Consider the following 15418-nt stretch of genomic DNA (forward strand, 5'->3'; position numbering starts at 1 on the left):
AATAATAATAATAATAATAATAATAATAATAATAATAATAATAATAATAATAATAATAATAATAATAATAATAATAATAATAATAATAATAATAATAATAATAATAATAATAATAATAATAATAATAATAATAATAATAATAATAATAATAATAATAATAATAATAATAATAATAATAATAATAATAATAATAATAATAATAATAATAATAATAATAATAATAATAATAATAATAATAATAATAATAATAATAATAATAATAATAATAATAATAATAATAATAATAATAATAATAATAATAATAATAATAATAATAATAATAATAATAATAATAATAATAATAATAATAATAATAATAATAATAATAATAATAATAATAATAATAATAATAATAATAATAATAATAATAATAATAATAATAATAATAATAATAATAATAATAATAATAATAATAATAATAATAATAATAATAATAATAATAATAATAATAATAATAATAATAATAATAATAATAATAATAATAATAATAATAATAATAATAATAATAATAATAATAATAATAATAATAATAATAATAATAATAATAATAATAATAATAATAATAATAATAATAATAATAATAATAATAATAATAATAATAATAATAATAATAATAATAATAATAATAATAATAATAATAATAATAATAATAATAATAATAATAATAATAATAATAATAATAATAATAATAATAATAATAATAATAATAATAATAATAATAATAATAATAATAATAATAATAATAATAATAATAATAATAATAATAATAATAATAATAATAATAATAATAATAATAATAATAATAATAATAATAATAATAATAATAATAATAATAATAATAATAATAATAATAATAATAATAATAATAATAATAATAATAATAATAATAATAATAATAATAATAATAATAATAATAATAATAATAATAATAATAATAATAATAATAATAATAATAATAATAATAATAATAATAATAATAATAATAATAATAATAATAATAATAATAATAATAATAATAATAATAATAATAATAATAATAATAATAATAATAATAATAATAATAATAATAATAATAATAATAATAATAATAATAATAATAATAATAATAATAATAATAATAATAATAATAATAATAATAATAATAATAATAATAATAATAATAATAATAATAATAATAATAATAATAATAATAATAATAATAATAATAATAATAATAATAATAATAATAATAATAATAATAATAATAATAATAATAATAATAATAATAATAATAATAATAATAATAATAATAATAATAATAATAATAATAATAATAATAATAATAATAATAATAATAATAATAATAATAATAATAATAATAATAATAATAATAATAATAATAATAATAATAATAATAATAATAATAATAATAATAATAATAATAATAATAATAATAATAATAATAATAATAATAATAATAATAATAATAATAATAATAATAATAATAATAATAATAATAATAATAATAATAATAATAATAATAATAATAATAATAATAATAATAATAATAATAATAATAATAATAATAATAATAATAATAATAATAATAATAATAATAATAATAATAATAATAATAATAATAATAATAATAATAATAATAATAATAATAATAATAATAATAATAATAATAATAATAATAATAATAATAATAATAATAATAATAATAATAATAATAATAATAATAATAATAATAATAATAATAATAATAATAATAATAATAATAATAATAATAATAATAATAATAATAATAATAATAATAATAATAATAATAATAATAATAATAATAATAATAATAATAATAATAATAATAATAATAATAATAATAATAATAATAATAATAATAATAATAATAATAATAATAATAATAATAATAATAATAATAATAATAATAATAATAATAATAATAATAATAATAATAATAATAATAATAATAATAATAATAATAATAATAATAATAATAATAATAATAATAATAATAATAATAATAATAATAATAATAATAATAATAATAATAATAATAATAATAATAATAATAATAATAATAATAATAATAATAATAATAATAATAATAATAATAATAATAATAATAATAATAATAATAATAATAATAATAATAATAATAATAATAATAATAATAATAATAATAATAATAATAATAATAATAATAATAATAATAATAATAATAATAATAATAATAATAATAATAATAATAATAATAATAATAATAATAATAATAATAATAATAATAATAATAATAATAATAATAATAATAATAATAATAATAATAATAATAATAATAATAATAATAATAATAATAATAATAATAATAATAATAATAATAATAATAATAATAATAATAATAATAATAATAATAATAATAATAATAATAATAATAATAATAATAATAATAATAATAATAATAATAATAATAATAATAATAATAATAATAATAATAATAATAATAATAATAATAATAATAATAATAATAATAATAATAATAATAATAATAATAATAATAATAATAATAATAATAATAATAATAATAATAATAATAATAATAATAATAATAATAATAATAATAATAATAATAATAATAATAATAATAATAATAATAATAATAATAATAATAATAATAATAATAATAATAATAATAATAATAATAATAATAATAATAATAATAATAATAATAATAATAATAATAATAATAATAATAATAATAATAATAATAATAATAATAATAATAATAATAATAATAATAATAATAATAATAATAATAATAATAATAATAATAATAATAATAATAATAATAATAATAATAATAATAATAATAATAATAATAATAATAATAATAATAATAATAATAATAATAATAATAATAATAATAATAATAATAATAATAATAATAATAATAATAATAATAATAATAATAATAATAATAATAATAATAATAATAATAATAATAATAATAATAATAATAATAATAATAATAATAATAATAATAATAATAATAATAATAATAATAATAATAATAATAATAATAATAATAATAATAATAATAATAATAATAATAATAATAATAATAATAATAATAATAATAATAATAATAATAATAATAATAATAATAATAATAATAATAATAATAATAATAATAATAATAATAATAATAATAATAATAATAATAATAATAATAATAATAATAATAATAATAATAATAATAATAATAATAATAATAATAATAATAATAATAATAATAATAATAATAATAATAATAATAATAATAATAATAATAATAATAATAATAATAATAATAATAATAATAATAATAATAATAATAATAATAATAATAATAATAATAATAATAATAATAATAATAATAATAATAATAATAATAATAATAATAATAATAATAATAATAATAATAATAATAATAATAATAATAATAATAATAATAATAATAATAATAATAATAATGCTACTATATGTTTCATGCTGTTTAGCTTGGCTTACATTTGGAAAAGTAACAGAAACGCAGATTTGCTTCGTTTGTTAGATTTCGTTTAATTGGTTCAATCGAAATAGAGCATTAGATAGTAATTCTAGATTTGACTAAGTTCAAAACTGTTCCCATTTGTAGCTGGCTTATTTCGAACGTCTGTACCTGAAAATATTAGTAATAATGATCATAATCTACAAAAAGGATCTCACTCACTTTTCTTCAAGATTCAAATCGATTTTCACAAACTTATAGGTTCAAAGTAAATGTCTTACAGTTTCATGCGGAATTCCTAAATTGTATAAATTGGATACTATTTACGATTACGGTAGATATGGTTAGATCAAGTCCGAACAAACTTTTCTATTCCTATTCAATGAACAGTTGTTTTTATTTTGCGAATACTACAGTAGTATTTATGATGTTATGAGTAATATGAGACAGTCATCATTAGACTACTAAGTGGATTAAAACAGGTTTTTCTTTGTCATATCGAATGGCTATGCAATTACTGTGAAAGTCGGGTATTGAACCGGAAGAAAGGTGGGGAGAGGAAGGGGTAAATGTCATATACCATTCGGTTCGGTGAGATTTAAAAATGCCTGTGTGTGATGTGACAGAAATGTCCATTTTTTCACATACTTTTCACAAGTTGCAAACAAGATACATTATATCAAATTTTTTAACTTTATTTTAATATAAATTTATCAATCACGTTATCATCATAGCAAATATTACTATATTTGTTCAGTTGTAGAGGAAATCAAGCATTCGTCCTGAAGAAAAAGACTAAAGATTTCAAAAGTTGCCAGAAAGGGAAAAAATTATGATGAAATGATAGGTTAATTGAGTAGTTTTGTTTAAATTGAAAAAAACGGAAGAAACTTACTGTAAAGCAAAACTATTATTATGACAACTTGTGAAAACTTGCTTTTGTTGATGTTTTTTTTCTAAGTTTAGTCACATTTGGCAGTGTTTTAGGTCTAGCACTATCATTGTAGAATGTGAATAACCTTACAGTTACAGAAAATCAATAATGAAAAAGTTTTCTCTACTGGTTCAGATTGATTTTGACTTGATCTCATCTTAGCGAGTACAATGGTCTTTCAAATATACATAACTATAATTCCTAATGCAAATACTTTTGAAAAATAATTTTTGTTCTGAAGTTTTTGGAATTTGGCTAGGAGATGAGGAATTTGTTGGTTATTTGAAAGGTTTAAAACTATCCCCAAGTTTCATGGTTCGTCCTACTCTCATCAGTGCGTTAGTAGCTTACATTAATTTGCTAACAAAACTCAGCAGTAAAAAAAAACGCTGAGCAGACTACAGTAGTATTAATTTTGGAAAAATCGTTTTGCTATTGCACCGAAGTGCATTGTCTAAACGTATCCAGCAAGCCGCAACTGGTTGCGAACGAATAAAATGTTTTAATTTTAAATTCAAAACGTTATCCAGAACTGGACTATTTAGTTAGTGATCTGTCACATTTGATACCAAGTAAGCATTTTATGTGATTCTTGAACTATTAAAATATGTTTTATCTCTGATACATTTCTTGGTATCATTCCTAAATTATCTGAAAAGTTTATACTGATAGCGATTTTTGGCTGTTTGTAGTAGCACACAATTGATACAGTTTCACGTTAAAAGTTGTCTTGTAAAAATCACTCAGTTTTGCAAGGTTATGGCGTATAAAAGGTTCACATGCGATTAAAATATGTGAGCAGTGGCATCTAGATTTACGACACAGGTATGTTAAAAATGCTTTTCAGGAAAGCCACAACAGAGTGTAGATTGCGCAAAGGTTTCTTGTTGCTGTCCGCTCGTGTTTGCTCGGGAACTGGCATATTCACAAAATGAAACAAACATTCGAAAAATCGGACCCATATCGAGTAGCACCAATCTGAACATTTTCGGTCATCCAACTGTCGGTTCTGGTTGAAATATGTTACCGATTGGCGCGCGAGATTTTGCGCTAGACGTATGCACACGTTTTTCTGTAGTCCCATAAATGGGCAATAACCGAGTCGAACAATTCCGCTGGCCCAAACTAAGCTCGCCAGAAATAGTCTTGAAGCGCAGTGCCGTACAAGCACGAAACAAAACTCAAACCGCAGCACAAATTGCCATAGCCCATTGAGTTTCAATTGGACTTCTGGCAAACATGGCCAGCGCATTCTCCGGTTCGATGGAAACATGCTCATTTTACTACGGCTTCGGATGCCGAAAGAAAACCGTCACGAACTGGACGCGAACCATCGCGACGCCTGTCGCATGCGCACGGTCCAGCGGAATAATAAAATTTTATTACCCCAATTGGGCTCGATTGGACCATTTAACTAATTCTATCCGTTGTTTATTTGCTTTTCTTTCACAGATCTACCAGGTTGTGTTTTTCACGTTGCGTGCCGCAATCTCCCCTTTGCCGGCGTCATGGGCTCTGGAAAAATCCACCGACGGCAAGGTCTACGGTGCTTGGCAGTACTTCGCCGCTGACGATGACGAGTGTCGAGAGCGCTTTGGTTTACCGGCTCACACCGCGAACTATATCTTCAAGAACGATTCGGAGGTGATCTGCTCGACTCAGTTTTCCTCCGTTGATCCGCTCGAAACCGGCGAGATCAACTTGTCGCTGATAACGGGTCGACCTAGTGAAAAAACCACATCCCAGGAGCTTTTGAATTTCACGTTGGCACGTTACATACGAATACGCCTGGTGCGTATGCATATGCTGGTGCACCGTGATGGCGTTATTGGCGAGGGTGTGGTGGACACACAGGCGCAAGCCAAACGTAGCTTTTACACCATTCGTTCGCTCCGGATAGGTGGGAGGTGCTTTTGCTCCGGCCATGCTGGAAAATGTAAGGCGAACGATAACAACATCGATAATATGCCGCGCTGCGAGTGCATGCATAACACATGCGGAACGCACTGCGATCGATGCTGTCCGCTGTATAACCAGCGACCGTACAGGATGGGAACACCGTTGAGTGCTCATAAATGCGAGAAATGTGAGGTGAGTTACGTGCGTTATTTATTTTTTAAATCTGGATTGCAATATTTTTTTTCATATATACGTTTATTTCTTAAGGCAGTTTACATAAGTTTTTCTTCGCCGTAGTGTCACTTTTACATAAAATTCTTATCCTAGTATAATTCTAAAATAGTCAAAACGATTTAAATTTATTAAAACATATTTCTCTTATTACTTAAATATCATCTTAGGTAATTCGCCATTAATTATGAAATCTACTCGGAAAAATTATTTGAACCAAACGATTAACTTCTATAAATTATAAAATAAGCTGTTATTTTCAGACATTTTGTTGATAATTTCATAAAGTATTTCGAGTTTGTTTGTATCATTACATAATTTTTATTCTAATTTAGCTATTGGTTGAACTCATGGACGCAGCTGGAATCAGAACTAAGTCTTAAAAGGGTCTTTTATTAAATTGAAACTCCAATTTCCTTTATGAAATGATAAAGAATTTTCATGTATGGAAGGTCACGACAAGCAAGAATGTCTCGAACTGGGACATTGGATAGTCTACCTTGAATACGCAAAGAATTTATTAGTTGAGATCTGACATCACGATACTCCACGCATGTCCAAACGACATGATCAATATCGCGATAACCTTCGCCACAAGCACAATGATCAGTCTCGGAGAGCCCAATTCGAAGGAGATGTCCATCTAACGTGTAGTGATTGGACATAAGTCTGGACATCACACGAATGAAATCTCTACTCACTTCCAGTCCCCTGAACCATGCACTTTGCGCTGCATGGATGTGTCGAAAAATAAAGTTGAGTCAGGGACATTTAGGAGGCTGACACGTATAGGAATATATCTTGATGGGTTGATTTCCTGTGACATGTAGTTAAAATATACTGTCATGAATCTTGTTTGAGATTGAAGCTCGACCAGCCTTTCGAAGTTTTTTTTTTTTGTTTCGATTATAGAGGTTTTAACCTTAAGGTCATTCGCCTCTTCGGGCCAGAAAATTTTTCTAACCCTATGTGTGGGGTTGGGAATCGAACCCAGGTGGGCTGCGTGAAAGGGCATCGACTTACCCATCACGCTATACCCGTCCCCGAACCTTTCGAAGTTATTAATAACCAGGGGATTCAGTACCTCACATCTTATTAGCAGTCGTGATGAAAGCTCCCAAAAGCGATCTTTCAATGGAAGAACTCCCGCCAGAACTTCAAGACTCATTGTATGTGTCGAATGCATGCAGCCTAAGGCAATTCGCAAACAATGATACTGAATTCGCTCAAGTTTGATAATATGAGAGTTTGCAGCGGAACGAAAGCAAACGCATCCATATTCCATCACTGAAAGTATCGTTGTCTGATACAATTTTATTAGATCTTGCGGATGAGCACCCCACCAAGATCCTGTTATTGCTCGAAAAAAAAAACTCTTTGTTGGCATTTTGTTATCAGATACCTAATGTGTCCTCCCCACGTGCATTTGGAATCAAACCACACCCCGAGGTATTTGAAAGTCAAAACCTGTTGGATCATACTTCCCATCATATGAAGCCGAAGCTGCGCGGGATCATGCTTTCTTGAAAAGACGACCAGCTCTGTTTTCTCCGCAGAGAATTCGATACCAAGATGAACAGCCCAAACGGACAAGTTATCTAAGGTATCTTGCAATGGTTTTTGCAAATCAACAGCTTTGGGTCTAGTAACTGAAACCACGCCATCATCTGCCAATTGTCTTAGTGTGCAGGGGGTTACTAGACAGCTGTCAATGTCACTCACGTAAAAATTATAGAGGAGCGGACTGAGACATGAGCCTTGCGGGAGACCCATGTAGCTAATTCTGAATGATGCTAAGTCGCCAAATGAAAAGTGCATGTGCTTTTCTGACAAAAGGTTGTGCAAATAATTATTTATAACCGCTGGAAGTTCATGTTGATGGAGCTTGTCTGAAAGAACATCAATGGAAACTGAGTCAAATGCTCCTTTTATGTCCAATAATACAGATGCCATTTGTTGATTTTGAGCGAAGGCAATTTGGATGTCAGACGAAAGTAATGCAAGCCAATCATTCGTCTCTTTATTTCTACGGAAGCCAAACTGAGTATCTGACAACAAACCGTTCGTTTCGACACTTGGGTCGGAGAATAATTTTTTCGAACAATTTTCTGAGGCAGGACAACACTGCAATGGGTCTATATGAGTTGTAATTGGTTTCCCCGGCTTTTGAATGGCGATAACTTTCACTTCAGTCAGGTGGGACAATATTTTGCTCAAGAAACTTGTTGAACAATTCCAACAAACGTCTTTATGCAAGGTCGGGCAGATTCTTCACCAAGTTGAATTTAATTCTGTCCAACCCAGGAGCGTTATTGTTACAAGACATTAGTGCTATGGAAAATGCCATCATTGAAAAGGGGCAATCAATGGAACCATTATTTGGAGAAGACTCCCTAATAATGCTATGCGTAGGAACAGAATCTGGACAAACTTTCCTCGCAAAATCAAATATCCATCGATTCGAGTATTCCTGACTCTTATTTCCTACGTTACGATTACTCATTCGTCTGGCCGTATTCTAAAGAGTGCTCATTGAGGTTTCTCTTGACAAACCTTCGACAAAATGTCTCCAATAGCTACTTTTCTTGGCCCGAAGTATGCTATTGTACTTGGTTTCTAAAGCCAAGAACTTTTCAAAATTCTGAGGACTTCCTCCTCCTTGTTTTAAAAACGTCTTGAAAGCATTTTGTTTCGCGTGTTTCGCATACTCCGAAATTATAATGTGTTATAAATTTTATACCGTCACTTAAAGCGGCGAAACAAAAACCACAAAAAAATTCTAAACTGGCCTCGAAAATTCACTAATCGGTAGCTATGTATAATCAGTATGCAACCAAAAAACCGATTCCGGATATCCTGGTCCCCAGTTTTTAATTCCAGAAGCACCGGAAATAGTGGTCATATATTCCAAAACGAAAGAGATTAGCCATACTTTCAAAAATGGATCTCACTCACTTTGCTCAGAAATGGCAGTACCGGTATTCCCAATCTTAGGTTCAAATGAAAGATATTATGCTCCTACAAAAAATTAAGCATATCTTTCGGATTCAACAAAAATTTACACCGTCGTTTAGAGCAGGATTTCAAAATCATATTCTATCTTCAAAATGTGAATAAAAACTAAATTTGTATATCATGTTAGTTGTTGGGCATACGAACCGACTTCGATTATACCAGTTCTCGGGTTCCGGAGCCGGAAGTACAAAAAGTGTTCGCCATTAGTATTGCGAGCTTATCAATTAGCCTAAAAGAAGTTTTAAAATGCATGTAACTTTTTAGCAACGATGCCAGCTGCGCAATGAATTTCCGTAATAGTGGAACTCACTTAGTTCTCTTGCGGATGACCAAAGCGATCAGAGAACTGTTTCATTCTGTAGGCTATACCATTTAAACAATCTCTTTGGTCTGTTGAAACAAAAAAGCCAAATTCCACAGAAGAAATGTATAGACGAGGCTTTGCTTTTGGGTTCTTTCAAGAATCTAATAGAAATGAGAATATGATTGATATGAGCAAAGGGCGTAAGGGCGATTTTTCCATTTTATTATTTCATACGAAAAAAAGTAGTTAAATCCAGGATGAATTATCCTTATCTTTATTGCACTCATTGAGGTGTCGAAATACATCCAGGGGAAAACACTCCGGCCGAAAAAAGAAGTTTCATCAAGGGGAGAGTCGCTTAACACAAACTAAATTGTGCCTCTAAAAACATCCGTGATATACTGTGAGTCTAAGTGTGCCACGCTGTGCTCCATGAAACAGCTACTTGTCAAAACTGTGCCCTTTGTGTGCCGCAACTGTGCCACTGTATGAAAACTAAAGTGCCAATATTGATAAATGCACCAACGCATTGTGTTAATGTGTGATTGGCACATTGTTCTAAGCGTCCTCCCCTTGAGTTTCATCATTTTTAATGAAAAAGTATAGAAAATTCTCCCGTTGCTCGTAGAAACAGTCTGGCATAGTTTTCAGTGTTAATTTCATAATTAATATATAGAATCTGCAAGTATCTGTCGAGAGAAGAGAGCAACTAATCGTAAATAAGGCGCATGAGTGTATTGAGCATGCAGATTGCACAAAGCTTGTACACGTAATAGAAACTTTGGGTGCATTCTGAATGTTCAACAGTTGATTAGTTCAATTGAGTTTCAGTTTTCAGTTATTTAACCCAGTAAAATTCTCCGGCCGGATTGTCTAATTGTCGAACCGATTGATCATGTTTCTCTGTCATCATTCGATAAAGCAGGAAAACCTTCCTGTAATATTATTTATATTGATGGAAAATATGACTTTTTTAAAAATCCGTAAAAAATTCAATAAATTTTACTAATGTACTTGAAAATCAGAAAAAAACCGAAAAATCAGTATTTCTAGTAACCCTGTTTTAGATATCGATTCAGCCATCTCAGAGAAATTTTAACGCATTGAAGAGCACTGCGAATTGTCAGTTACGGCTCCTTAAGATGGCAAACTAGTTATCATCATAGAATTTTGTCCAAGAAAATTTAGCTGATAAAAAAGTAAGATCAGTCGGTTTATGTCACTAATTCCATTGTATCTCCAGAACCAGAAGTGACAGTCATTTAAACTTCAAACTTAAATAATGGTCCACATAAGCTTCAAACGGCACTTGATGAGGTACGTTGAAAACAGTATAGCCATCTCGGAGGAAATTGAGCGGTAAGAAAAAGTGAGTTTTGTTGGTTACGTAACTAATACGATTATATTTCCGGAACCAGAACTTTCCAACGAGCCTAAGTTGGTTACGATCGGTACAGTAACTTCCGAGAAGTATGAACGGTTATATCTCCGGAACCAAAAGTTACAGCTATTTGTACTTCGGATTCATCAAAGACCTCATAGTTGATTATGAATGAGCCTTATGTTGCTGAAATCGTTTTAACCATTTCCAAGAAAATTGAGTGAAAAGAAACCAACCCTGCATTTTTTCGGTTATGTCACTTATACTATTATACTTCTGGAAGCAGAAGTGTCAACCAATCAATCATCGAGTTTGTTCAATGACTCAATTGTTGCTTTTAAATATGCCTAAGTTGAATGGTAGTCACCGAGAAAATTCAGCACCGAGAAAAAGCTTTGTAAGGCGCACACACATATAAATTTTCCAATCTCGTTGAGCTGCGTCGAATGATGTATTACATTGGCGTCTTCAAAGTTTCGATCAAAAGTCGCTTTCTTCAGCAAATTTATATTCTTTTTCAGTCCAAAAGTAACTGTTTACTGCTATAAATTTAATGTTTTTTTTTCAAAAGATTATTTGGCTGAGGGGCACAGGAGAGCGAAAATCCGAAAAGGTGTCAGCACGAGATATGTCACGTTGAAAGGGCGGCCGGCTGCTCGGCCATCTATGGAAGTTGACCATCAATGTCAACTTCCCTCTCTGAGCAGCCTAGATAGCCGTGTAGTGTCGGTAGCGGTTTCCCAACTGGCTAAGAATAACGCTACGGTCCACCTGTACCGGTGGTATAAGTCCACCAAACAGATAAGCCGTGTGGCATCCGGCGGAATTATTTTTTTTTACCAAGAATTGATCCACTGGTTTCCTGTTCCATGTCGTAAAAGGCCACAAAAATAGGAACTCCTAAGTCAAGGTGTATTTCCGTGCCGATGGCTGAATGGCTGCAGGAGGTTAAACAATGCAGTCGTGAACGGAATATCTTGGGATTTTCCCTTACTGTGTTAAGCGAAGCTCTGGCACAGTGGACGACTTCTTTCTTCGCATCTCGTGGGATTTAAATGATTAAAACATTTAAAAAAATCCTTACATGGTTCGCTATAGGCGATTATAAGCCAATATATTTGGTTTCTTCTAGTTGTTGTACGATAAGTGCTGGAGGTGGAGTGTTCGTTACTCTGATTGATAATGGTTAGAGTGGCACAAATCAATCTTCAGCATAAACGTACAGCAACTATGAATCTATCCAGACTTCTGCAAGAAGGTAAAGCATCTATAGCTTTGGTTGAAGAACCATATTTCCAAAAGGGAAACTTCTACGTTGGAAAATTGTTAAACCCAGTCTTTCTTGCCTTCAACAAGACCGGTATGACTAATCCACGTGAAATGCCTCGAGCATGCATACTTGCAAATAGTGCTCTCGATGTTTCTCTCATATCGGAGCTCACAACTCGGGATATTTGTGCTGTCACAGTTGGTATGACTACTGATGGCATAGACAGGAAATATGTCTATTGTTCGGCATATTTGCCGCATAACCAACCTTCGCCAAGCGATGACTTCAAAAAGGTTGTATCATACTGCTGCAAAAGTGGTTTACTGCTTGTAATCGGCAGTGACATAAATGCTCACCATATCATTTGGGGCAGCACAGATATAAATTCGAGAGGCTCTGATATGATGGAATTTGTAAGCAGTACAAACCTGCACATAGTCAATGCAGGAAACCGTCCAACTTTTGCGAGATCTGGAAGAGAGGAGGTTTTGGACGTAACTCTCTGCTCTCATAGAATTGCGCATGAGTTGGTGAATTGGCTCGTCTCCGATGAGCTCGAACCTTCGTTGTATGATCATAAGTACATCTTCTTTGATCATTCAAACGTTAAATTTGATATTATCACATATCGTAATCCCAAATCTACAAACTGGGACCTCTATGAAGAGGGCTTGGCGACTAGATTTTACGGGTACCAACCAACAATTGAAACCCCAATTGATTTGGAAAATGTTGTCGACGAAACAAATTCACTCATAGTTGCAGCATATGAAGAGACTTGTCCACTTCGGATTGTGCGAGCTACTAGAGAAACTCCTTGGTGGAATGCTGAACTTGCTAGACTAAGGAAACTATGCAGAAGAGCTTGGAACCACCGACGCAGAGATGGGTCGGAAGCATTCGTGTCGGCTCGAAGGGCTTACAAAAATGCTCTTCGATCGTCTGAGCGAAGTGGTTGGAAAAGCCTCTGCACAAATGTCTCTAGTCTCAACGAGGCTAGCAGATTAAATAAGTTACTTTCGAAGTCTAAGGACTTTAATGTCAGTTTCTTAAGAACTTCAGATGGTGAACACTTGTCTGAAGAAGGTGATGTACTTCACTATCTTTTTAACACTCACTTTCCAGGATGTATGGATCCATCACCGACAGCTCTTCCCGAGACTTTTTCAGGTTGTTACGATTCTTGGGCCCTTGCTCGAAGCGTTGTGACGATTGAATCGGTCAAATGGGCAGTTGAGAGTTTTGCTCCGTACAAGTCTCCTGGAAAGGATGGAGTTTTCCCAGTGTTACTGCAGAAAGGGTATGAACATTTCAAACATGTTTTGAAGAAAATACTTACTTTTAGTCTTGCGACAGGATATATTCCAAGAGCTTGGCAGGAAATAATTGACAAATTTATTCCCAAAGGCGGTCGCGCCACTTATGAGGAAGCGAAGAGTTTCAGGCCTATCAGTCTAAGCTCATTTCTTCTTAAAACAGTGGAACGCATAGTAGATCACTATATCAGGAATGTTAGTTTGGGCGTGCATCCGCTACATGGAATGCAACATGCTTACCAGCGTGGAAAGTCCACTACAACCCTGTTACATGATGTTGTGTACAACATTGAAAAAGCTTTCTCACAAAAGCAATCTTGCTTGGGAGTTTTCCTAGATATTGAAGGTGCCTTTGATAACGTGTCTTTCAATTCCATTCTGGAAGATACCTTCAAGTATCACAAATTGGATACACGCAATGCTTAGCAATCGACTTCTTTGTTCATCGCTTCGGCAAGCAGAGATTAGAAAGCTGAGTGTCCGTGGGTGTCCTCAAGGTGGTGTACTATCCCCACTTTTATGGAACCTAGTCGCTGATGGTTTGTTAAGGAAACTTAATAACCTAGGATTTCCGACTTATGGTTTTGCCGACGATTATCATATATTGATGACCGGTATAAGCATTAACACTCTCTTTGATTTAATGCAGCAAGCCCTGCGATCTGTTGAACAACGGTGTTGTCCGGTTGGATTATCTGTAAATCCGGGCAAAACATCAATGGTGCTTTTCACTCATCGTAGGCTAATAACAGGAGCTCGTCCGTTGCAGTTCTTTGGTTCATTGGATCTACACAACTATTGTTAGACCAATTTTAGCATATGGATGTCTTGTATGGTGGCAGAAAGGAGAAGTCGCGACAGTTCAATCAAAGCTAAATCTTCTCCAAAGGATGGTCATAATGGCGATGACAGGAGCATTCACGACAACTCCTACTGCTGCTCTAGAGGCGCTACTGTGTATTAAACCACTACATGTGTTCCTAAAACAAGAAGCATTATCTTGTGCATACCGTCTTAGGGTTACAGGGCTTTGGAACAGTAACCCATTAGATTATGCTACCAGCCACACTCGCTTGTGGTCTCAAATGGTTACGTGGGATGAGTATTTACTCGCTCCTAGTGACCTAACTCTCACATGCAGTTTTCCTTTCAAAACATTCAATGTGAGCTATCCTCTTCGTGAGGAATGGTTGTCTGGTTGTCTGGAACGACAACTTGATGAACACATAGTTTGTTATACGGACGGTTTTCTGTTGAATGGTCGTGCTGGTGCTGGTGTCTACTGTCGTGAAATGAGGCTGGAGCAGTCTCATTCACTTGGTAGATACTGTACTGTGTTCCAAGCGGAAATCTACGCGATTCTGTGTGGAGTACAATCGGCACTTCAGCAGAGGATCTGTGGTAAGCGAATTTATTTTTGTTCCGACAGTCAGGCAGCCTTAAAAGCACTCAGTTCGAATGACTCACGGTCGAATCTAGTGATCGCATGTCGAACTCAAATTG

General features: G+C 30.5%; 1 protein-coding gene across 4 annotated transcripts in view; it reads left to right on the forward strand.

Annotated features, from left to right (window-relative positions):
- The window catches only part of LOC131427561 (laminin subunit alpha-1), a 458469-nt gene that overhangs the window by 192051 nt on the left and 251000 nt on the right, over positions 1 to 15418 (forward strand). For all 4 annotated transcript variants that reach the window (XR_009229282.1, XM_058590870.1, XM_058590872.1 and 1 more), the window contains exon 5: positions 5952 to 6590. Coding sequence is in view for 3 of the 4 variants with exons in the window: in XM_058590870.1 (XP_058446853.1) it covers positions 5952 to 6590 (639 nt within the window). In the remaining variant the exon portion in view is untranslated. The remainder of the gene's footprint in view (positions 1 to 5951; positions 6591 to 15418) is intronic.

This window comes from Malaya genurostris, chromosome 2 (assembly GCF_030247185.1).
Source record: "Malaya genurostris strain Urasoe2022 chromosome 2, Malgen_1.1, whole genome shotgun sequence".
Lineage (NCBI taxonomy): Eukaryota > Metazoa > Arthropoda > Insecta > Diptera > Culicidae > Malaya > Malaya genurostris.